At 47.0% G+C, this 23,322-nt stretch overlaps 1 protein-coding gene across 1 annotated transcript in view; it reads right to left on the bottom strand.

The window, feature by feature from the left end:
• The window catches only part of ATP7A (ATPase copper transporting alpha), a 1,086,974-nt gene that overhangs the window by 1,004,165 nt on the left and 59,487 nt on the right, over positions 1 to 23,322 (bottom strand). Inside the window, exon 2 of the mRNA XM_069612588.1 lies at positions 2,314 to 2,459. Coding sequence (XP_069468689.1) covers positions 2,314 to 2,427 — 114 coding nt within the window. The 5' untranslated portion in view covers positions 2,428 to 2,459. The remainder of the gene's footprint in view (positions 1 to 2,313; positions 2,460 to 23,322) is intronic.

The raw sequence follows: 23,322 nt of genomic DNA, 5'->3' as shown, positions 1-23,322 counted from the left end.
TACGGCCAGATTTCTATCACTCCTTTCCTGTGCAAACTCTCGGAAAAGCTGGCCATCTCCCAGCTTACTCTCCACACTAACTCTGTTGGTTGTCTCCATGGCCATCAGTCTGGCTTCAGAGCAGAGGCACAGAAGCCACTCTCCTGAACACCCGTGAAGACCTGCTCTCCAAACTCGACTCTAGCCTTCCTTCTGTCCTTGTCCTCCTTGAGATCTCCTCTGCTTTTGACACAGCCATTCATGCCACCCTGATCAATTGTATCCGTGAGAATCTGGTCATCATGGATCGGGCACTCGCATGGTTGACCCTCCTCCTGGACCGTCCCCTCTCAGGCCGAAAGGGGGTCCCATCTCTCCACTGCCTCTCACTCCACGTGTGGTGTTTCCCAGGAGTCCAACCTCTCACCATGGCTTTTCAACGTCTATGTGGCCCCTTTGGCCCACCTCATCTCTAACTCTCAGTATAATGTGGATGACACTGAGCTATCCTTCAGGCTCCCCTCTGCCTCCTCACCTCTTCCCGACTATCTGTAATTCAGGAATGGTGCGCCTCAGCGATCTCTACCTCAATGCCAGCAAGACAGAGATCCTCCTCATTGGGACCTCTGCTCCTGCTTTCCCTCCTTCACTCTCCATGCGCCTTCATGTGAAGCAAGAAACCTTGGGGCCAACTTCGACTCCACTCTCTCCTTCTCTACTCACATCACGGACCTCTAAGAAGTCCCACTACCAGCTGAACCTCCTCAGAGGTATTCTTCCTTTTCTCACTTTCCCCCAGAAGCTCAACGTCTGCAGAGGCCTGGTTCTCTCTAGGCTAGATTATTGCAACAGTCTCTTCCTCAAACTGCCTTCCTCTACACTCCGCAACTAATCCAGAACAGTAGCCTGAGCCTTGGCCTCAAGCCCAGGGATCGCATCTCGCCAGCCCTGAAATCTCTCCACTGGCACCCGGTGGCAGGCTGCAAGGATCAAGTTCAAGACCCTCTGCATTGTCAAAAAGGCTTTCTGGGGCCGGCACTACATCCAACTCTCTTCCTAAACATCTTCCTTCTCCAGCCCTTCGCTCAGCTACCTCCAACTCTATGATGGTCAGACCCTTCTCCAGTCAGAGAGCGGGCGGAAGACCTCATCTGCAGTGGCCTCCCTCTGGAATGGCCTCCCTGCTCTTCACCAACTTAAGCAGGACCACCTCATGTTCCAGAAGCAGCTCAAGACTTTCCTATTACCTTCTGCTTTCTCTCCCTTGCTGGCCAACCTGTCAGCTGCGCCGACAGTTTGCCTGGCTACCCTCAGAACTCAATGGGCACCAGGCTCCTCCACGACCTGCAAGCACGTGCCCTGCCTCCAGGCATCCGCACACTTAGGGGCTCTACCTGTCACCCTACAATCCCCTGCCTTCTTGCACTTCCCTGAGCCAGCTGCACTTACTCAGAGCAATGCTGCCCTGACTGCACCCCTTTTCCTCCCCTTGCACTTCTCTCGCCCCCGGCACTTGCACAATCTGAATGACAAGGCCTAGTAAGAGTTTGTTTCGTGCCATGCCTCCCTACCTTGTCTTGTCGCGCCTAGACACACTTGTGTACAGGCACGTTCTAAATGACACGTTCTAAATGACCCCGATTTGCATTTTTGGTTTCTGTGAGAAGCCAAATTGGCTCCTATGCTAAAAGTGCATGCTTTTTGTACCTATTCTTTGCATGGAAGGGAAACTCGCATGGCTAGTGCTCATCGGTTCAATTTGTGATAGGGAGTTTGCTCTACTGCAAACTGCTTTATTTGTTAATTGTGAGAGAAACCTACTTTTTGTCATGATGTGGACTGCTGTGCATTAAGATTGATACAGTTTTAACTCTGGATGAGTCAGCTGGAATCTCACATACCTTCGACTCTCTTGCGGGAGGACAAAACACACGTTTACTCCTTTGAAATCGCATTTACTTTCAAAGTTTAAAAATTGTGAGTAAAATGCTCCCACCTCAATATCTTATTTGGAGCACTGGGTACCATATTAATTTAAAAAGGTAGCATTTGAAAACATTCCAGATTTTATTTAATGGGTCTTTCTATATTTTGTGAAGTGGTCCTATTTGGAAGTACCAAACAAAGTCCAGTAGTGCATTGACCTCCAGGAGAGGGATCTTCTAAACCCCAGAGTGATGATTCACATCCTCTGGAGCGTTCAAGATTACCCAACAGAGATTTAGAAAAACCAGCACTTAAAGGTTGGAGGTTCTGTTAGGCCTCTGAATACTCTCTTCCAAACCCACCTTACTTCTGAAGATGGTCCGTGAATGCTTTTGCAGGGACACTGACCTGAATATTGTGCACTCCATTTCGATTTCCAATCATCTGTTCTATAGACTGGACACAGGAATTGCAGGTCATTCCCTCTACAAGGATTATGGTGGAACTCGCCCCAGTCTCCATGGTGGCCGTACCTCTTCGTCCCTCTTAGAAATCTAAAGGGAAGATAAATATGTATTCAAGTAATGGATTATCGAAGCACACAAACAGTGCCTGTCATGTATCCAACAAACATTTTATGATGAATTTAAATCAGGGGGTATGAAACACAGCTGCTGTAATGTACATTGGAGCAACACCGTTTTGAATAATAATCTGCACACCATACAAACAGCCGGGTTTCATATTTAACTCATCCGAAGACACCAATATCTGTTCACATTCATCACCCTGGGCTTGGTTACATTCAAAGCAAGTGTACTAGGTCATGCAAAAAGACACCAAAGATTATAAGCCAAAGAGGATCTCTTAAAGCTGTTAAGCAAAGATTATTACAAATTGTTTCATAGACAGTGAGGAGAAAAGGAAAAATAGTAATATTTTTTCATTTGCTCCAACACTCTGAAAAAATGCACCTGCCATAGTGTTCTATGAAACAACAAAAACATAGCATGCGAAAAATCGAGCCCAAGCTACCACAACCTTTCACGCTCCACGGTTAGGTATCCAGCAACAGCCCAGACAGGGTATCAATTCCCCCGTCAATATGGTCAGTGATCAAAACAATAAGTTAAAACAGAATTTATTAGTCATAAACACATATTATACAAATCAATCTACCTACAAAACATGTCAATTAAGTAACACATCCCATGTTTGGGGTATTGACCTTGTGCCAACTGTCGTATTTATAAGTACACAACAAAAAAGTGTAGTTCATGTTCAGTGTATATCGCCCATCCGTCAGAGGTCAGCATTCATCAGTTTCTTTGAGTGTCCCCGATTGGAAGCTTAAATTGAATTTTTTGAGCTGGAAACACTAATGAGTCGACCAATACTATGCACTTGATCACATGATTACTAACTACACTTTCTTGTTGTGTACTTATGAATACGAAAATTAGCACAAGGTCAATACCCCGAAGTATGGGATGTGTTAATCTACACGTTTTATAGATATATTGATTTCTGTAATGTGTTTATGACTAATACATTCTGTTTTATTGAATTGTTTTGATCACTGACCATATTGACGGGGGAATTGATACCCTGTCTGGGCTGTTGCTGGATACCCAACCTTGGGGCGTGAAAGGGGGGGGGGGGTAGCTTGGGCTCAATTGTTCGCATGCTATGTTTCTGTTCTCTCATAAATCAGCCTCCCCACCACCCCCCGTTAACAAAAAAGAGGGCTCTACCCAGACTGGACTGTTTTCTGACACTATGCAGCAACAAGCAATATATTCCAACCAAAGGAACAGAAGCAAGCCCTGTGGCAGCTACACGACATCAGATACAGAAAAAAACCAAAATGTGAGACCTGCCAATCCAAATTCATAAAGACACTTAAACATAACCACTGTTATATCAATGTCTGCTCAAACTATAATGCACAACAGGCCCTCTCATACTCCAAGTAAAGGAGAGGCGCACGGGTAAAAACAGAAAAGTGCAAGGAAATGGAGATTACCACCCATTGATCCTTAGTCAGGAAACGCTACAGACTACAATATTTTCAATCCAACCAGTCTCCCCTCCCCGCTCAACCAGACATCCGCAACAGCATTTTGAAGCATCACATTAGTTTTACTTCAAAAAGGTACAACAAAAAGAAGAAAAAAGCGGCAGTAAAAGTTCTGGTGCACAGAGTTAAGTTTTTGCATTATCTGTTTTTAACCTCTGAGGAAGGAGGAAGAGCCTGTGCTCTCTTTCTGGGAGAAGATGTTGCATCAAGCCAAACTTAGTCTGCTAAGGGGATAAGACATCCAAATGTCCTTGAAATCCTAGAGCAGCAAGACACTTCTTTATTCCAGCAGCTCCTCCTTCTGCTGCATCTCACAACAGGGGTCTTCAAAAAGGATCCTTACCTCCCTCTCCATATGCTGATCCACTTCCATCATGTCCGTGAGAGCAAATATAATAGTTCCTCTATTCTCCTAGCTCATCCATCAGCCCTTTACCAATGTCACGGGAAGTGGATCATGACAAGGCTATGGCTGTTGTATGCTCTCCATTGGGGAGCTGGAGGCATTTAATATTGGATGTCTTAGCTTAATTGGATACATCATTGCAGTAGCACATTGTTGAAAGATAGTTTGGGCCTGAACACAATCTGTGATATTCAAAGTGCTTCTCCTACAATCATCCTATGGCCACTACAGCCTTGGTTACTTCGAGGCAGGTCCCTCACTTCTTCATCCACAGATACGGTTTATTTTCTGTGTAGACCACTTATTTCAGGCTCTCAATTAACTGCCGCAGTAGCCTTTCAGATCTGGTAATCTCACTTGCTGAATGTGTGGCTATGTCCCCATTTCTCTCCCTGTGCCTGACGTTAACGTGAATGAAAAATAAAAAAGCTGGGGCTCTCTTTAGGATTGTGGTGCCACTGTGCCTTTGGTTTGCTCGAGTTGCCCATAGCAAATTATATAGTCCAGCAAATGTTCTATTCGTACAAGTGTGCTGCTTACACTCAGAGTCCCTAACCATGCAGCATACACTGTTGGGGTCAGTCCAACTGGTACCTGCACCAGAAGCTCAGGTTCATTACATTCTGATCACCATGTTGCAGTAATCCTAGGGTCTCCAGGTATCAGCCTCAAACTACCAATCATCGGGCCATGCTTTGCACGACTCATGTCCTTCTGTAGGGACTACAGGTCCTTGGCTCCAGTTCTGCCCTGGACCATCTTCACTACGTGACTATTATGGGGCGAGGGGATGGGCACAGGCCACAAGCTCCCAGCTTCACTTACCGGCTGTCTACAGTTCTGGGCATTCACCCAGCAGTCTCCACTGGCTTCCACACACCTTGACTGCTTCAACTAGGGTGGTGTCCGATCCCAATTGCTTCAGAAGCCCTAGACATGGAGAGTAAGCTGAAGTCCACTGCATTTGCTTGGAGCCGTTACTGCATAAGCAAATGTATAGCGTCACAGCAGAAAAGTTTTCCCCAAAAGCCTGTGCCCTTTCGGAATCAAATTTATCTTAAATTCTTTATCTGCTACTGTACAAACGCATTTCACCTTCTGCAGCCTAGCCAATGCCTAAAACGCTAATTCCAAGAAGTAGGTCATAGCTCCGAGTCCTCTTCAAGTATTCCGATTTCTACTTCCTCCAGACACACCAATGTATATATGGTTATGAGGGGGGAGGGGGGGACACCAAAAACTGTGTTTGATGAGGGGCTAGTAAGTGTGAAAAACCACAGAAACACAATTTACTAAATATAGTGGTCCTCCATGAGTAATACACAGTATCAGCAAATTGCAAGATGTTCATTTGATCCCCTACAAATGTGAAAACAAGAATTCAACTTACACCCATATTAAAACGCACTAGGAAAACAACAAGTGGCCAGACAGTTGCTGAGTGCTATTTATGTAGCCATCATTACACAGAGATCTGTTTTTGAAGGCCCTGCTATATTAACACATGAAACAGATGCTGCTCTTCACCAAACAAAAAGGCACTCAAGAGACAAAGCTGAGCACCACTTTGTCATCGGCGGCGCTGCAACTGCCTTAGCAACAACCACTGGCCCACATCTAAAGGGACCAACTGCGGAAAGCTCTAGGCACCCGGCAACTGTCAGTTTGTTATCTTGCCAGAGAGACAATTGTGAAGCATTTCTCCCTATCATCGTTAAAGTTTGTATGCTTCATCTGAGCTGCCAGAGCAATATGTGCATTTGTTTCTTACGGGCTGCATTTCAACATATGAATGTGTACTTACAACTACTCACTTATATTGAATTATTCTCATAGAAATAAAATCTGTCAATACGTTTGGTACCAGCAGAAAACAGAAGAACATTTCAAAAGAAGGGTGTGATGCAGTCAGACAAAATCAACATTCAAGAGCAGGTAGTTTTCTGTGTGCTACACCAATGTTTCCACAACACCCACCAATTCAACTCTTCCCTAAAATGCCATAAGTAAAAGGCTCTTGAAGGTAGCAGGGGCTCACATTATGGTACTCTGGTTGTACTGTCTTCAAAGTTTACCCCTGAATGAGGACAAGGTAGGTTAGGTCAAGTAAAATGTATAAGGCCATTGTTCTGCCCTTGAAGCACTGTGGGATGTCTCAAAAAAAGATAGAATGAAGGCTGAACATTACAATGCAGGAAAATATTGCTTTGAAATTGATGACTAGTACTGTAAAATTATCAATAACAGTTGTGTTGCGTGGGGAGTATTGTGTTTTACTACATCAGTGAATTGGCAATTGCCCGCATGAAACCCAAATTTGGGGCATGGGGCTCTGCCAGCTATTATGTTCACAGTGCGCTAAAAAGGTGGAGCGAGCAAAGTGAGTGATAACATCCATCCCAAAACAACTGACTGTAGTTGTGGCCTCTGTCATCACATAACAAACTGTATAATACACTGCAGACCAAAAACATGAGAAACTATATGCTCTATTCCAAACAATTGAGAGAGGACGAACATAATGCATGGCCAAAGGGAATGCTATGCACTATAATAAAATATTAACAAGAAACTAATAACTAACTTAGGAGCAAACAAAAATAATACAATTAGGATTCCAAGATGGCCGCCGACGTGCGAGGACATGTTCTATGCGCCCCGACGGAGGAAGCAAGAAGCACCTGTGCAAGGTTTTCCGCTTCTATATAACCAGGATTACCACTCCCGAAATCGCCCGAAGAAGCGGAGGGCCCGCGCAACCCTTATAAAGGAGTGTGCAAAAAGGGATGGCCCAGAGAGGGAGGTCGGGAAGCGTTTGACAGCACGGCCCCCTGAGCCTGGAACCTGAGGAGGAGTTCAGCGGCAATCAGAATCTTGTGTGACTTAGCAAGGACCAGCTGAGCCTGGTGCGGCTCCACCGAAGTGAAGGGGAAGTAAATATTCCAAGCATCTGCAAGCTTGTTAAAAGCGGGAGGCTCCCGAACCGAATAGCTGGTGTTGCGGTAGCTGGAGAGTGGGAGGCATCCCGCAGTGCAGTGTGATCAGCGACACCAGCAAATATCCAGTCGCGGTGACCATGTTCCCCCCTCCGCCCCTCCTCTGCACACAAGGAAACGGAAAGGAGAATAAATGCTGCTCCCGAACAGAACCCAGGTACGGTTGTGGGGAGTGGGATTGGCTTGAAGGCTTCCCCCCGCCCCCCAACCACCTCCTCTCCCCCGGGGCAACTAAGAACTAAAAGGGAAGAAGCTCCCACAAGAGGGTGTGGAGGCTGTGTGAAGGGCACTCACTGACTCTAGGTGTGTGAAAGGTTCGTGGAGTGTATAATAATCTGAGGCTGAGTGCTCTCTACCCTCGTCCCCCCCCAGGGAACTGTAGCCATCTTCCAAACCAAGGGGCACCGACCAAAGTCCCTCCCCCCTGATAGGACTGCCTTGCTTGCATGGACCCTCTTCTGGGGCGCCCGTCACCCCAGGGCGCTGCAGACATCGGACCTCATGTCCTATAAGGGGAAACAAATTACTGGCAGTTGCGGGGTGGGGGAGGAGGTCCTGGAAAGGCCTCTACGAGGAGGGTGCAACAGGCAAACAGTTGTCAGGGCCTAAAGTAAGAAGTGCGCCGGCCAAGTCAAAAAGGGCCACTCGACCCCCAAGGGCGCCAATTGAAACGCTGTTGGAAACATCAGAAGACCCTCAAGGGACAGCCCCCGAAAAGTAATCTGCTAGGGGAAAGTAAAGCAGGAAGCCAGCACACCATGGCACAGAGTAAAGAGGAGCTGCAGGAGTGCCTCAAGGGTGTGGATGACAGGATGATGGGCTAGTTTCAAGACCAATTTTGTAAACTGAAAGAAGAACTACAGGGATTCACTCCAGCAGGTCAGGAGGGAAATCACTGACCTAGGAGCTAGGATCGACACAACAGAACATGGCTTGTTGGAGATGTCGGAGGAGGTCAGGCAGAACATTATCTTACTGGAGCAGGTAGCTAGGTCCACTCGCAAAATTCAAGCAAGCTGAGGACCTTGAAAAAAATAAAAAAATAAAATCGCTCCCGGAGGTTCCAACATAAGACTGAAAGGCCTGAGTGAAGCTCTCCTGGACGTAGACCCGAAAGTTAACATGCAGTAGCGTTTTGGAAGCCATCTGAAAGGTACTCAACCGCAAGAAGTGAAAATAGAGCGAATACATAGAGTGGGCCCAATGAAACGTGACTCGGGAGCAAGGCCCAGGGATGTTCTTGTTGCCCTGTCTTCTTACAAAATGAAAGACGACATTCTCCAAGATGCTCGCACTCATCCAAACCCGAATATTAATGGCGCACAAGTTCACGTGTATCAGGATCTGGCGTTGTCTACACTGCAAAAGAGGAGACGCAGCCAGTGACCAAAGTGCTGATAGCAAAGAACATTGCATACAAATGGACGTTTCCCAGGTTTACGTGGGAAGGCAAACAGCATGCCACCACACTCTAGGAGGGACTGTCGATATTGAACATGGAAGAGGAAGAGGCACAACCGACGCATACACCAAGTGCTACCAGCCCCCTCCCTCCACCCCACCAGAGATGGTAGCAGACCTGGGAGTGGTCGGGTGGAAGGGGAGGAGAGGCAACAGACATAAACAGAGGGGCCCCCATGCTAAATGAAACAGGAGATTATTAGTGCAAAACTAAGATCACATTGTGGGCCTAGTAGCCCAAATAAATAGAATCCATGTTAGAGGTATAAGGGAAAGGTTTCGAGGTATGTAGACCTCGGGGTCATGAAAGTAGAGCTCGGGCGGAGAGTCGGAGTTGATTTTGGTATCCAGTTTGGGGTGTAGTGCACCCCTAAGAGGAAAATCCCTGTGGTTTTACGAGAGCCATTGCCCCAGATCAGTGTCTGGGGTGGTTCAACAGAACTTCGATCCTGACATGGATTTGGGAGGGGGGGTGGAGGGGTTTGTGGAAGGGGCGAGTGGGTTGGGTCGTTTTTGGAGGGGGTGGGTAAGGAGTTGAGGAGTGCATGCAAAAGACTGCAGGTCTGGGTGTAACTTTGACAACAGCAGTGGTCAAAACAATGTGTTACTATGAATACAATGGCAGTTAAGATTACTTCATACAACATATGGGGTTTGAATTCTTCTGCTAAGAAAGGTGCAAGGGTTACTTAATCACACCTCGCCGGGACATCCTTATGCTTCAGGAGACCCGCATTAAACAAAGAAATCTGAAAGCGGTCCCCTGCTTTCAACACTTTACACAATTTTATCAGGCAAAGGAGGGTGTGGCTTAGCAGCCAATTAAAACAGTTGCTCTAATCGGAGCTCCTGCGTAATCCAGAAAGATCCTTATGAATATAGCGGATCCTGCAAGATATATGACCTAGGAGTGAGGTGTACCGTAGAACACTGTGGGACCGCAGAGGAGCAGTTTTGTCGCGTCGGAAGGCAGCAGTGCAGGAAACGCGCCCTCTGAAGTGAACACGAACAAGCCCGCAGACAAAAGCAAGATGGCGGTGGAAATGTACAACAAATTGCCCCAGACAGCCCGAGGCAGCTAGGCTGGGCGGACGCCACAGTCGTGGTGCTACGGTACGGAATAAACGAGGCAGCACGAGAATGTGCCGCGGTTAGGCATGGTGCAATAGAAGGTGTGAGCATTGGGACGGAGACAAGCACACAGACGATTAGCTGTCTGCGGGGGGGCAGTGGGCAATGCCGCAGCTGCAGCTCCTTACGTGGCCAGAGCAGGCACATGGAGTGCACTGTGCCCGGGATGCAGCTGCGGACTTCAAAGTAAGCGGAGAATAGAAAACGTACAGCGTTTACACAGCAACGCAGAGAATAACAGTGTAGGTGCAGGGCAGATACCCCCCTATAAAAGGGTTGGAGCCATCTAGCTAGCCGCTACACCAAATACAAGTGGTGCACAATCGCACATGCCCCGAGGGGGAGGATCAGGTAGGGGCTAAATCGGCTCAGGCCCACTCGTTATCTCACAGGGTGGTTCGCGAGAGAGCCAACTGCTCTAGAGAGCACCCTTACAACCCCTACAAAAGGAAGCAAAATCTCTACACTGTACCGTCTCCTGGACAGGGTTGGCCCCACGAAAAAAGAAAGATACATGATCGAGTGGGAGAGGGACCTGGGACGGGAAATAAATGTTGAGGAATGGGCAAAAATCTGGGCCAGGCTGCGTAAGAGCTCACAATGCATTATTAACAGGGAGGGTGGCTATACATTTTGATATAGATATTATGTGACACCGGTCCAAATCAACAGAGCTAATCCAAATCTCTCTGACCACTGCTGGCGGGGCTGCGCCACCCCCGGTTCACTGTTTCACATGGCATGGACAGGCCCAAAGCCGGAGACATACTGGAGGGAGGTGATTAAACACATCAAGGACATTACTGGACTCACTATTCCTTGGGATCCGGGGATCGTTCTCCTAGGGGAAACAGGGGGCTGTGCATTACCAATTTCAGGTCACATACCTCATTTGTGTACGCACTTACTCCTCGCAGCAAAAATTGCCATGGCCCGGCTGTGGAAACATGAGGAAGGACCCTCAATAGCATTATGGTGGTCCAAATGTTGGACATTGCAGTAGCAGAAAAGGTGACCGCGATCGGAAACAATTCACTCACCAAAACCATAACATCTGGGATACTTTCATGGACTATGCACCGAGATTCCCGGCCCTGTCCAGAAGGCCACCACTCACCAGATGGCTACAAAGCAGCCCCCTCTACTGACAAACCCATAATCTTCGATCACAGTCACCTTGCCTATAACTGCTGACAACTCCGCTAAGCCCAAATAAAATATCGGACATTAGAGCTCTGCTTATCACCAACTAATTTCTTATCCTCCCTATGAACTTGTATTTCTGAATATTGTGATTATTGAACAACATGCTGTTGATGTCTTGCCGATTTGTACATCCTAATAAAATGTTATGAGAGGGGGGGGGGGGGGGAAAAATCGGCTCAGGCCCGCTGAAGAGCACTGACCAGAGTGATACGGCTGAAGCCTGGACAGTGTGATCAAGCACTAGCGGTTCCTTGGCCAATTTCAAGCACATGCAACAATAATATATTGATACAGAGGAGCACAAATTACACAACCCAAGGAACATAAATGGCGTCGAAAGCCGCTAAAAACAAATCTAAGCAACCTACGCTTGACACATTTACCAAGCCCACAAACATAAGCGCTAGGACCCTGCCATCAGATCCAGGGCAACAGGGGGAGCCAGAGCAGGCGAGAGATTAGCAAGTCCTGGCAGCCATCGCAGCCCTGAAAATTGCACTTGAAGCCAAAACGGATGCCATTAGCATTGACGTTAGCCTACTGCGCCAGGAAGTTAGATCTCTAGTCGAACGAACAGCAGTGCTAGAAAAACAGGTCACAAAAAATAGGGTGGGCCTGAAGAAATCCACAGCGGATATCACAATATTGCAACAACAAATGAAGAACTTGGAAGGAAGAATAGAAGACGCAGAGGGTAGGGCAAAGAGGAACAATGTTAGAATTACTGGCCTTCCTGAAGGTGAGGGGATGAATCCTAGGATCTTCATTGAAAATATGTTCCTGCAAGAAATTGGACCCGGCTCCCTCTCCCAAGGGTTAACAGTGGAACGGGCACATAGATAACTGGCCAGGAAACCTCCATCAGGAGCCCCAGCCCCCCCCCCCCACGTCCAATAATAGCCTGCATATTGAATTATAAAGAGAGAAGATTCTGGAACATTTCAGGAAGGGTGGCACAATACGGAAGGCTTCCGCAACAATCACAGCGTACCCGGACTATACTTTGCAAAAGCAACAGATGCACTTCACTTCGGTCAAAAAAGAGACTCTGCAACGCCAATCTCAAATACATGCTGCTGTATCCTGTAAAACAGAAGATAAGGAACGGCAGAGCAGCCGTTTTTGAGACCCTGGAAGAAGCGCATTAATTGTTAGACGCGGAAAACCTTCGGACAGAAATAGAAGAGCAAACTACAGACACAAGAGAAGCATGAATGAGTACAGTATACGCCCGGAAAAGGTATGCACAGATTAGAGATAACGGAGCACTAGGCGAACACTTCACACAAGAAGAGCTGCTTAACGCCATTGATAATGAGCAGGAAGGATGAACCAGCAACAACACAGCCTCCTAGAAGCGAGGTGTACACTGCAAGAGCGACCTTCACCAGAGTTAGGTGTTCGTTCACGGATACTAGCCGTTACGTATCGGCCTGCAGCGGTTCATTCACCAGCGGCAGGACAACTGGGAACTAAGCAAGAAACGGGTATGCCTGAGCACAAGGTACAGAGCTGGGCAACTGTTTGGAGGGGCTCGGGGGGGGGGGGTGGGCCTATGTCGCCACACGTCACAGATGTGCCAGTCCTGTGAAGACAATAAGTACATGTATTAAATGGTACATACGCCTGAGGAGTTTAAAATAGCCTCCTGGAACATCAGGGGGCTTAACAGCTACATCAAAAGGAACAGAATAATGCAGTACTTGAGACACCAAAAAGCGGATATAGCAAGAGACACCTCACTGAGGAGAAGCAGTTATCCCTAGCTAGCAGGTGGAGCGATACCACACTGGGTTCCCCGTACTCTGCATACGCCAGTGGGGTGCTGGTGTGGTTAGCATCAAATGTCCCTTTTCGAGCTCTCAAAACAGTCGGAGAGAGAAAGGGTAGGATGATCATAATACACGTGTACCTGGAGACGAGAGAGGTATGTGTAGTTATGATTTGATTGTGTATAGGCGCTATTTAAATAAACTATGTGTTTCAAAGTACTTCACGGCAAGGGAGGGAACAAGGGGAAAATACAATTACATTCTTACAGGCCATGAACAACAAGAATGTGAAATTATCCATCGTACTTGGCCAGAGCCAAGACACAGATAGGGAGGAGATGGGAAACAGACAGGCGACTACCGTACTAGGCCTGATGACATTTCAGATAGTGCTGGGGAGGCGACTACCGTACTAGGCCTGATGACATTTCAGATAGTGCTGGGGGGCGGGGGGAACAAGTACGGGAAGGTGGGAGGAGACAAGCATTTGTTGCTATCATACTAGTTCCAGAGACAGTTCTGATAGAGTAAGTGCATAGAAAAAGTAAGGGAGCGCAGGAGGAGAAAGGGAGAAGGCAGAGAGAACAGAATAAAACGGAAAAGAGCAGAAACGCAGGGGGTGAGAGCAAATACAGGTGCAGAGGTCAGTAAAACACAATGTTGCAGGGAACAGAAAATGTAGGCAAGGAATCGGGAAGGCGAAGGCCACAGCATGATACAGGGCCACCCCGAGTATGAGATCCTGGGGAGGTCCAGCATGAGAATTGAGAAGGTGAGGTGCCAAACTCAATGTGTTCAAAGTCAAATCCAAGCGCTGGCAACAGGTTGGTGGTGGTGAAACCCATAGTTCATCAAGACAACTCATGCAGTGAATAGGTGTGCGGAGGGGGTGGAAGAAGGGATAAGGGGGAAGCAGGAAGAAGAGCACTAGCAAAGCAGGGGGACATAATGAGGGGCCAGAGGAGTGGGCAGGGCATCACACGGGGTGGGGGGGGGAGGGGGCAACAGCGACATCACGGGGGACCAGGGAGGTGGGGCAGGGAGGGGGGTTGGGGGGGGGGATTGGGGTCGGTGTAACAGCGACATCATGGGGGATGTTAACACCTATGCCACGAACCATGATAGTGCAGCCTATTCCCGAGCCTTATGCCCGAAGGTAGGACCATATTGGAATGGCACACTCATATGGGGAGGGGAATTTAACCCAAGCTTGACAGATCACACGCACCCAACCCCTGCTGCTAAAGCCCTAAAATACCATGTTGCAGGCGTTTCACTTCGAAGACATATGGAGTACTCTCCACCCACGGGCATGCAGGTACTCGCACTACACAACCCCCCCAAGATTTACTTACTAGGCTAGATTCTGTTTTTACGTGAGCAGAAACTCTCCGCAAATTTACGACAGCTAATTACAAGGCACAAATACTATCGTATGATGCATCGTTAATAGTCAAATTGTAGGTAGTCCCATCTCCCTCCAAGCCCCCCCCCCCCCTTCCAGAACATGCATTCGGACCTGGAAGCTTAGAAGCAAATCCCTTAAAGATGAGGTTTTCCGCGAGCACTTGAGAACAGGCATTAGAAACTACTTCACACAACACGGGAGTGTGATATCAGCGTGAACATTATGGGAAGCTTTTGAGGTGGTAATCAGGGTGATAGCAATTGCAGAAGTGGGAGGTATACAGGCAACAATAAGAAAGGACATAGCCAAAGCAGAAACTGTGCTGGAAGAAATAGACAGGATAGAAGTATCAGCAGGCGATGGGCCCATGAGACCACCAATCTGCATCAAGAATGCCTAAAACATTGAGATGGGCTAGGCACATTAAATTACGCAACATATGTTAAGACAGCATGCCGGAAGCGACAAACCGGGACGGCTGCTGGCCTGGTTATACAAAAGCAAAGCAAAATGTGACACGATAAATTAAATCACAAATGCAGAAGGGGAACTGTGTGAGGTGCAAGTAGGTATAAACAAATGCTTCCTAGATTATAATAAAAATCTGTAAGCAGGGTCAGCAAATACACAACCCTCAGTGATCGAAGAGGTCCTAGCGCAAATAGACCTTCCCAAACTAGACCCAGAGATTGCTGAGCGTCTTGAGGCCCCAATAACCTTAGAGGAATTAAAAGACGGTCAGTGAGCTCCCAACCGGTAAAAACACCAGGCACAGATGGGTTGCCCAGTGAATTTTACAAGGAATTTAGGGCAGATATCCTACCTCCGCCACTGGCAATGCTAAATGCGGCATTTGATATAGGAACCTTGCTAGTAATGCTGAGAGAATCGATTATCATCCCTCTGCTCAAGCCAAACAAACCCGATTCGGACTGTGGGTCATATAGACCACTGTCACTATTAAATCAAGACAGGAAAATACTAACAACCCTACTAGCTAACAGGCTTAAACCGATAGACAGGCTCATACATCCGGATCAGACCCGTTATGTGCTGAATAGAAATATCACATGTAACCAGCGCAGGTTGCACCACATAATCGACCAAACAAACAGTACGAAGCCATACGCAATAGCGTTGGCTGGATGCAATCAAGGCGTTTGACTCAGTTAGATGGCCTTGGTTCATTGCCACGCTAAAGAGAAGTGGCACGGGTCCTGCATATATTACGTGGGTGCAGATATTATACAGAACACCAGCTGCAAGTGTGAAAACAGGCTGCCAAATCTCCGAACAGTGTGTATTAGAAAAAGGCACTAGGCAAGGGTGTCCATGGTCTCCTATGTGGTTTATCTTAGCACTAGAACCCTTGGCAGTATACCTCTGTAAAGAATACCAGCAAGCAGAAATCATATTTGTTCCCCTTGGCAGGATACAGACACTACGGAATACCCCACATTGAGCAAACACGTAACACACATGAAGCGGTCGACAAAGTGAGAAAGTCCATGGAGTTAGGGGCTAAACTACCCTTTTAATTGATGGGCAGGGCAGCATTCTTGAAGATGGTGGTTCTCTCTAGGCTCCTACACCATTTCACGAATATCCAGTACAACATTCCACGTAACATTTTTAGGAAACTAGACACTACGTGCTGAGAGTTCCTATGGCGCAATTCCAGATGCAGACTAGCGTTAGCGAAGCTGCAGAAAGCACATGATCGGGGGGGGGGGGGGGGTGCATTAAACTACCCAACTTTGAAATGTACTTTACGGCGTGTCAATTGCAGTTTGTCACAGGGTGGCTGTCAGATGAGCAGACTCAGGACACTCCCTTGTTAGGACCAGCAGGCGCCCCCTTTTTTATGAATGAGGTGATATTGATACCAGAGACACAATTCGATAAGCCTCCACTCCTACTGACATTGGGGAAGAAGATCTGTCAAAAAGCCTGATGGCTATTAAAGTGCGAGACACTGTACTTGTTACAAATCCCGCAGATTGCGCTGGCGGGGCGGGGGGGCAGTGCAAAACATGCTGAAGCTTAGGAAGTATTGGGAGCCTAGTGGGGTGGCAACGATAGGAGACCCGTTACAGGATGGGAAGCCAGTAGACTAACACTCACAGCTCAAACGGGGTTACACAGAGGGCAGTATTTCTTACAAGCTGCCTTGCTCAAGAAGCTGAGGCAGATATGGCCAGGGGGAATCGGGAGAATTGATACAAAACAGTGTTGGGAACACTATATATCAGAGGGGAGGGGGGGAGGGACATGCAGTATCGAGACTGTATGAAATATTTACAACACAGCCTGGGAAGGAGTTGGAGCTGACCCAACAATTTTGGGAAGAGGACCTACAAACACCAGTCATGGACTACGAATGGAGCAGAGCGATAGTCATCATAAACCGGTATCTAGGAATGCGAGACTTCAACTATATGTGATGCACAGCGCATACCTAACCCCTCTGCCATTCACACACTTTCATAAGGAAGTGTAACAAAAATGCCCAAAATGTGGGCAGGTGAATGCAGATATGGTCCAAATGTTTTGGGCCTGCAGGAACATACAGAGATACTGGGACAACATAGCACAAATGTTAGCCTAAACAGACATAACAATGGACAGAAGTTCCCCCAAGGCCTGCCTGCTTGGCATCTTCCCGCAACCCAAACAAGCAAGGCATGTCAGCAAACTGAAAGACCAGGCACATATCCTTGCTAAACGCAGGATTGCGATGAACTGGAAGACACTTAGAAGCCCGGAGGCATGATGATGGTGGTGGTTTGATCTTCAGAAATGTACGCAGGCGGAAACCTCGGTTTGGCAAGTAGCAGCTTGTCGTGGACAAGGAGAGAAAAACACAGACTTCAATGCTTGGAAGGTAATGCTACAAGAACTACGGGCATCAACACAAGACATACGCGCACAGGTGACTCAAAGCTGATGACCTCAGGGAGATAAGGACCAAACCGCGATGAAGGGCATGGTCACAAGACTGCATACAGGTGGGGTAAGCGGACAGGGAAGGGGTGGGGGGAGTGGGGGGAGGGACGAGAGATGCAGACACAATATTTGCTTGTATTAAAGATGAAGAAATGTCTAAGTTATATGAAATGTTAATAAAGATTTTTTTTTTGGAAGTGCATCAGACGAATGGCGATGGGAAAGACGGCAGGGGTACTGATGGCTATTAGAACTTCTCTCCAGGCAAAGGTTATACAAACCATGGAGGATAAATCTGGAAGATATTGTGCAAATACAAGTGGGACACAGAACCTAGACTTCGGGGTCTATATATGCACTGAATACTAACCAGGTCAGCTTTCTCCAGGGCATACTCCTGAAACTGGAAAAGTTTGCAATAGGAGAGATTATTCTCTCAGGCAACTTCAACCTGCCTGGGACGCCAACAAAGACATGAGCTCAGGTAGTGCTCAAGGGGGTAGCTTACCACCTAGAAGAATGGGGGAAGCCTTTGACAATTTAGCCCTCGAGCAAGGAAAGGGGAGGAAAGTGGATTTACCTGTTTTTCACACGTTCACCAGACACTCTTTAGGATTGACTAAATTTGGGTCTCGGCTACTCTTTTGGGGGAGGCGGAGGATATGAACCTAGGAGCAATCTCACTTTCCGACCATGCACTACTGACTATCACTATACAAAGATGGGAGCCGCACAGGGGACTATGGGCCTGGTCGTTCCCCAGGGAGATTCTGTCGGATCACAGAGCAATGGGCACATTGGGAGAAAAGATAGACGACTACTTTGCAAAGAACGAGAACTGTGGGGCGTCGCAAGAGAGGATCTGGGAGGCCTTTAAGGTAGTACTGCGGGGGGAAAATCATAGCGCTGCAATCCCAGAATGGAAAGCAGAGAGAACTGGCGGAACGGAATATTGAGGCCCAGACACAGGGAACGATGCAATTACTAACAGCTATTAAGAAACGGTCCACATATAGAAAACTAAAAGACCTCAACTCACAGCTGGAATTACTCAGTTTGCGTAAAGCAGAGAGGTCATTATTGTATACCAAACAGCATTATTATGCAATTGCTAATAAATCACAGACTCGTGGCTAGGCAATTACGGCAAGCCGAAGCAAAGCGAACCATAACGGCCCTGAGAATGAGTGATGGTACGATTTCAATGGAAACTGAGAAAATGGCGTTCGCTTTTGAACAATTCTGTGGCGTCCTGTACAGAACCGAAAACCCCGACCAACAGGAGGTGAAAAACTATGTAAACTGGGTCTCAATGGCGAAAATTGCAGATTCTGATAATGTCGCTTTCTAGAAGGGCCCTACCAGTGAGGAAGTGGAGGCCGTGATTAAAGGTCTACCAAGGAACAAAACTCTCGGCCCAGATGGCTACCCGGCTGTTTTTTTCCCAAATGTTCTGCAATAAACTGAGTCCTATTTTAGCAGAAGCTTTTCAACACATCTGCCAATAGTGGCCGGGTGACCCCCACAATGTCACAGGCCAAGGTCATAGTGCTGGCTAAACCCAAAAAGGACCCTGAGGCTATGTGGAGCCTATCGTCTTATAGTGTCACTAAATTTGGACACCAAGATCTAGATGGGGTGTCGGAGGCAAGTTTAGTGCCACTTTTACCGGACCTGGTGGTTACAGGTCAAGCTGGGTTCATAAAATGCAAACATACGTGGGGCAATACTAGGAAGGTGGCACATCTGACTGAGAAGGTCGAGCGTCGAGGGGTCCCAGCAGCACTAATATCTCGATACTGCCCATGTGTATAGCTGCTGTAGACTGTCATGGCCCGAACAATTTGCAGGTTATGGAGCAGGGAGTGGCGAGGGGAGAATAGGCGTGGTGGAGGAATTGGGGGCAGTTGGTGTTTAAGGAATTTGTTACTATAGCTTGTTGATAGTGTGTACATTTTGAAATGCCAATATAAAGAAATACAAAATAATAATAATATCAATCAACGAACAAAACAACCTTAACCATCCAATAGGAAATTTGTATTATGGACAAAGGAAAAAAGGTTTGCTTTGAAGGGGCCTAAGGCTGTCGGTGTTGATGTGAAAACACACAAGAAAAAGATCACTTTTCAATATTTGTATTGTACACAGTGCCTAAGTCAGGTTCCAGCCTGCACTAAAAACCATATGCAAGCTAGGTTAAGTGTGGAGCTACAAAAAACGTTTTCCTTTGGGCTAAATCTTTCTTACAGAGCAAGGCTTTCTCAAGTGGGATCTTGTCTTGTCACAGGCTAAAGCCATTGAAGCCTGGAGGTCCTTGGATCGGCTGCTAAGTGTTCACATATAAGGAACTGTTCCAGGAGTTAGTACGTGCTGCTGGCAATAGGCAGGTGTGGAGGTCTCCGTATCAGCTTAAGAGTGTCTCCTAATAACTTCTTTTAACAATGTCTTTGTGGGGCGAAGTTCTTAAAGAGGGACATGACAGAAGCAATTTCTGTCGAAGTCCTGATCCGTCAGACCAGTGGAAGCGAGCAGTTCTGCCAGAGTGTAGTAATATGCTAGTCCCTCAGATTGATCAAGTGGGTGCTCTCGGTGCAAGATACGGCAGAGACCAACTCAAATCTTGTGTTCTGGTGACCTAGATTGCAAGGAGATGTGCACCTATGCATAAAAGCCAATTCTGTGCACCTCAGATACAACTAGACACAAAACTCGTAGATATTTTACAACTACTGCTCATTCCATCACAAATCTATAGAGTTTCAGTTATCTTCTGTCAGCCCCTAGGTTTTAGGATTTTTAGGTAGTTATTGATGCTTTCACTAAAACAGGTTATTTAACAACTTGCCCAGGAGTATGGTTTGCTTGCCAAGAACAAATGTGTTTTTCCAAGCACAACTTTAGATCGGATGATGTGACAACGTTGTCCGTGAGCCAAAAGTGGTCTCTGCTCTGGTAGGCCGGCATTACTTGGATGCAAACGAGCCAGAACTGTTAGCTGCCTGGTGACAGTACAGGGTGTGACCGCCACAGACCCCTGCCTCCCAGTACATGTCCTAAATTGTGACAGGATTTCAGACTTTGAAAAGAGTGTTATATGGCTGATATCCCAGTGTGTATAGTGCAAGGAACTCATGGTGGCAACAGTACAGACAGACAAGTGATCACAGTTCAAGAGTGTTTATTGAACAATGAATGCCGGGTGGAAAAACGCTGAAGCTAAACCTAAATCTAAGATGTGAGCAAGCATCGACCATCAAATGAAATATAAGGCAGTCCTAGTGGGGTTGTGTCAAAATAAAAAGGCCTATACTAAAGAAAAACCTGTTGCCAATTCCTTATAACTAACTATGGAATGAGTGTGAGATAGGGTTTCAATAAAGAAAGGAAGTGTTCCAAATAATAAGTCAGGATGTGATTGCCGGGGCTCTCCCTTCCCCACGTTTTGAGCATGGGACCAAGTGGATCTCCTGAGCACAGCACACGCTCAAACATTTCCAGCACCAGCTGACAGTTCCGTACCAGTTATCAGGTTCCTCGATGGTTAAGTCTCTTTTCAATAAAAAAAAAAAAAATTGCCTTCGAGGCCCAATGCATCCAACAAACACAAAGTTCAGTTCCACGTATACTTTGAGTGATGGCTTCACCCCTGGGTCCCCCCTCTTCCAGCACTGACCCATCACAAATTGTTTTCAACAAATCAACCAAACAGTTCCTTTTCCAATGAACTTCGGGTGATACATTTTCACCCCTGGAGCTTCCTCTTTCGGGCTCAGACTCCTTTACGACCTCAGCCTCCCTCCTCCAAGTTCACTGTGGCTTTTCTTACTTTCGCGGGTTTAAGTCGTTTTAAACAGTTCTTCAGGTTTTGCCCCTTTTTGTCGGTTTCCCTGTGCCAGGTTCACTCTCGCCAACCTTTACAACACACTGTTCATGCGCTCATTTCACCAAGCGGGATTCATTCCCTTAGCTTTACAATCATCTGTCGGTCAAAGACTTTTGACGGTACAGAGGATTTCGCAAGACCCCTGTATGACCACTTTTACCTCTTTTCAACTCTTCCCAAGGGCTTCTGGTTAAAGTAGTTTCTACCATCGGGTAATCGTTCAGAGGTTCCTGCTTGAGCACCCACATGGTGTCGGCCTACTCCATTTCTGGTTTTCCCTCTCTTTCCTCAATCGTATCTTTAGTTCTTTCAAAGTTCAAATTAGCCGTTGTCTACTTTTTGTTCACCACAGTTCAGTTTCTTATCGACTCTCACTTTGACTCACCGGCTGTGATGAACTGCTTGTTGGTTCCACCGAGACCAGCACCCTTCCCCGGCTTGGTCATCAGCAGAGGAAGGTCTTCTGTACCACAGACATCTGCTGCAACACACGCTGGCTATTGTTTTTCGGTCTTATGATTCCTTCTGTGGAGGATTCACAGGACTTGGTTGGCAAGGTTGCTTCTTTCAGTGTCACCCTCTCAGTCTGCGCCGTATTTCTCCTCCTCTTGAACTGCTGTGCTGAGTTAGCTTTCACATTGTGCAGTCTGCCCTGCTCATTCTGTGCTCTTGTGCTCCACCTTTTATCCCTGTGGGGGAAGGGGAAAGGGCAGTCAGGTGTGTGTGTGTGATTCTGCGCAATTGACTGACTTTGCTTGATCCTTGTATTGGGACATGTCAGGTAAACTGCTCTGGTGTTAGTCTGTTGTCTTTCGTGCTGTGCGAAAGTGTTCGTGAGGGAAAAGGGGGGAGGTTGTGTTTTGGAATATCCTACGTGGTAGGATTGGGAAAAGGTGTTGAAAGAAGGGTGATGCTGCGGCTCATCCGTCGGTGTCCCACTCCCAGGCCTTTCATTACTTCAGAGCGCTGTGGACCTGCAGTACAGGAGGCAAATACATTAGACAGAAGGCTTGTCCAATGAAAAAGCCCAAGAATTACTAGCATCATGGCGAGCCAATCAGAGTGGGAAAGACGGAGAAGCCTTTAAGGAGAGCTTCATAATGCTGGAGGACTGCAGTAGAAATGGTGGGAGTTGCTGGAGCGCTACGAGCAAATTATGGAGATGAGAAGCCATGAAAAGGAGGTCCGGAATGAAAGAATGGCAGGTGAGAGTTCCAAAGAGATGCTGAAGAGGGGCCATTGAACCTTGAAGTAACCACTTGGCAAGTGAACCCTACAGGAGATGTAGGAAGGGACCAAATTACTGTGGTTCAAGCTCATGGATGGTCTCAGGAGGGCCCCACCCAAAACCAGGGGATCCTTGCATGGGCTACAAAGCTTGCCAAAGTGAATACATGTCGACTCCCTTGCTAGTTGTGGAAGGTAAATAATTTGTTGGTGTACAAATATAGGTATCCAGTACATTTCATCTGTACTGTTCTGAATAATTATTGTGCCAAAAGTAGATAAAGTCAGCTGATCTACAGAATTTGTAAGCCAAATGTATATCTCTAATTCCCGACTCCACAAACAGCATTAGCCATCTTCGTCTTAAGCTATTGCATTGGGTGACATGGAAAATAAAAATAAACGCAGAATAGTCTACTGATGGCCAGGATCACAATTGTAAAGCATTTCCCCCTACGGATTCCTATTTTTTCCACTGGCCCGGTGTGGCTAAAACTGGGATAGCATATAAACAAAACTTAAAATCGTAAGGCCTTCAGTTGGGTTGGATAGATCTGGCAGAGAATTCCCTTGAAGCCCCAACCCATTGTATTTTCAAGTAACCCAATGAGGATGTACTTGCAAAAGAGTTGTGAATTTTAAGGCCATCTATCATACCTGGAAGCTTTTACTACCTTTGATTTCCCTGAAGCATTTACACTATCTGAGCCATCCCACAATGGTCTTAAACCGACCTGTGCCAAGACAAATAAAAATATGTGTTCAAACTATGGAGGTTGCCTCCAGTTTGCAAATTTCCTAGAGCAGTATACGATAACTGTTCTTTATGCCCAAGTTCATATTCAGGGAATGACTGCCTTAAGAGTGACATTTCTCACGCCTTGGATGCCTCCTGACT

Source organism: Ambystoma mexicanum, chromosome 5p (assembly GCF_040938575.1).
Source record: "Ambystoma mexicanum isolate Mex_15411 chromosome 5p, UKY_AmexF1_1, whole genome shotgun sequence".
NCBI classification, from domain to species: domain Eukaryota; kingdom Metazoa; phylum Chordata; class Amphibia; order Caudata; family Ambystomatidae; genus Ambystoma; species Ambystoma mexicanum.
The sequence above is the reverse complement of the archived record's forward strand: the minus strand, read 5'-3'. Positions and strand labels throughout refer to the sequence as shown.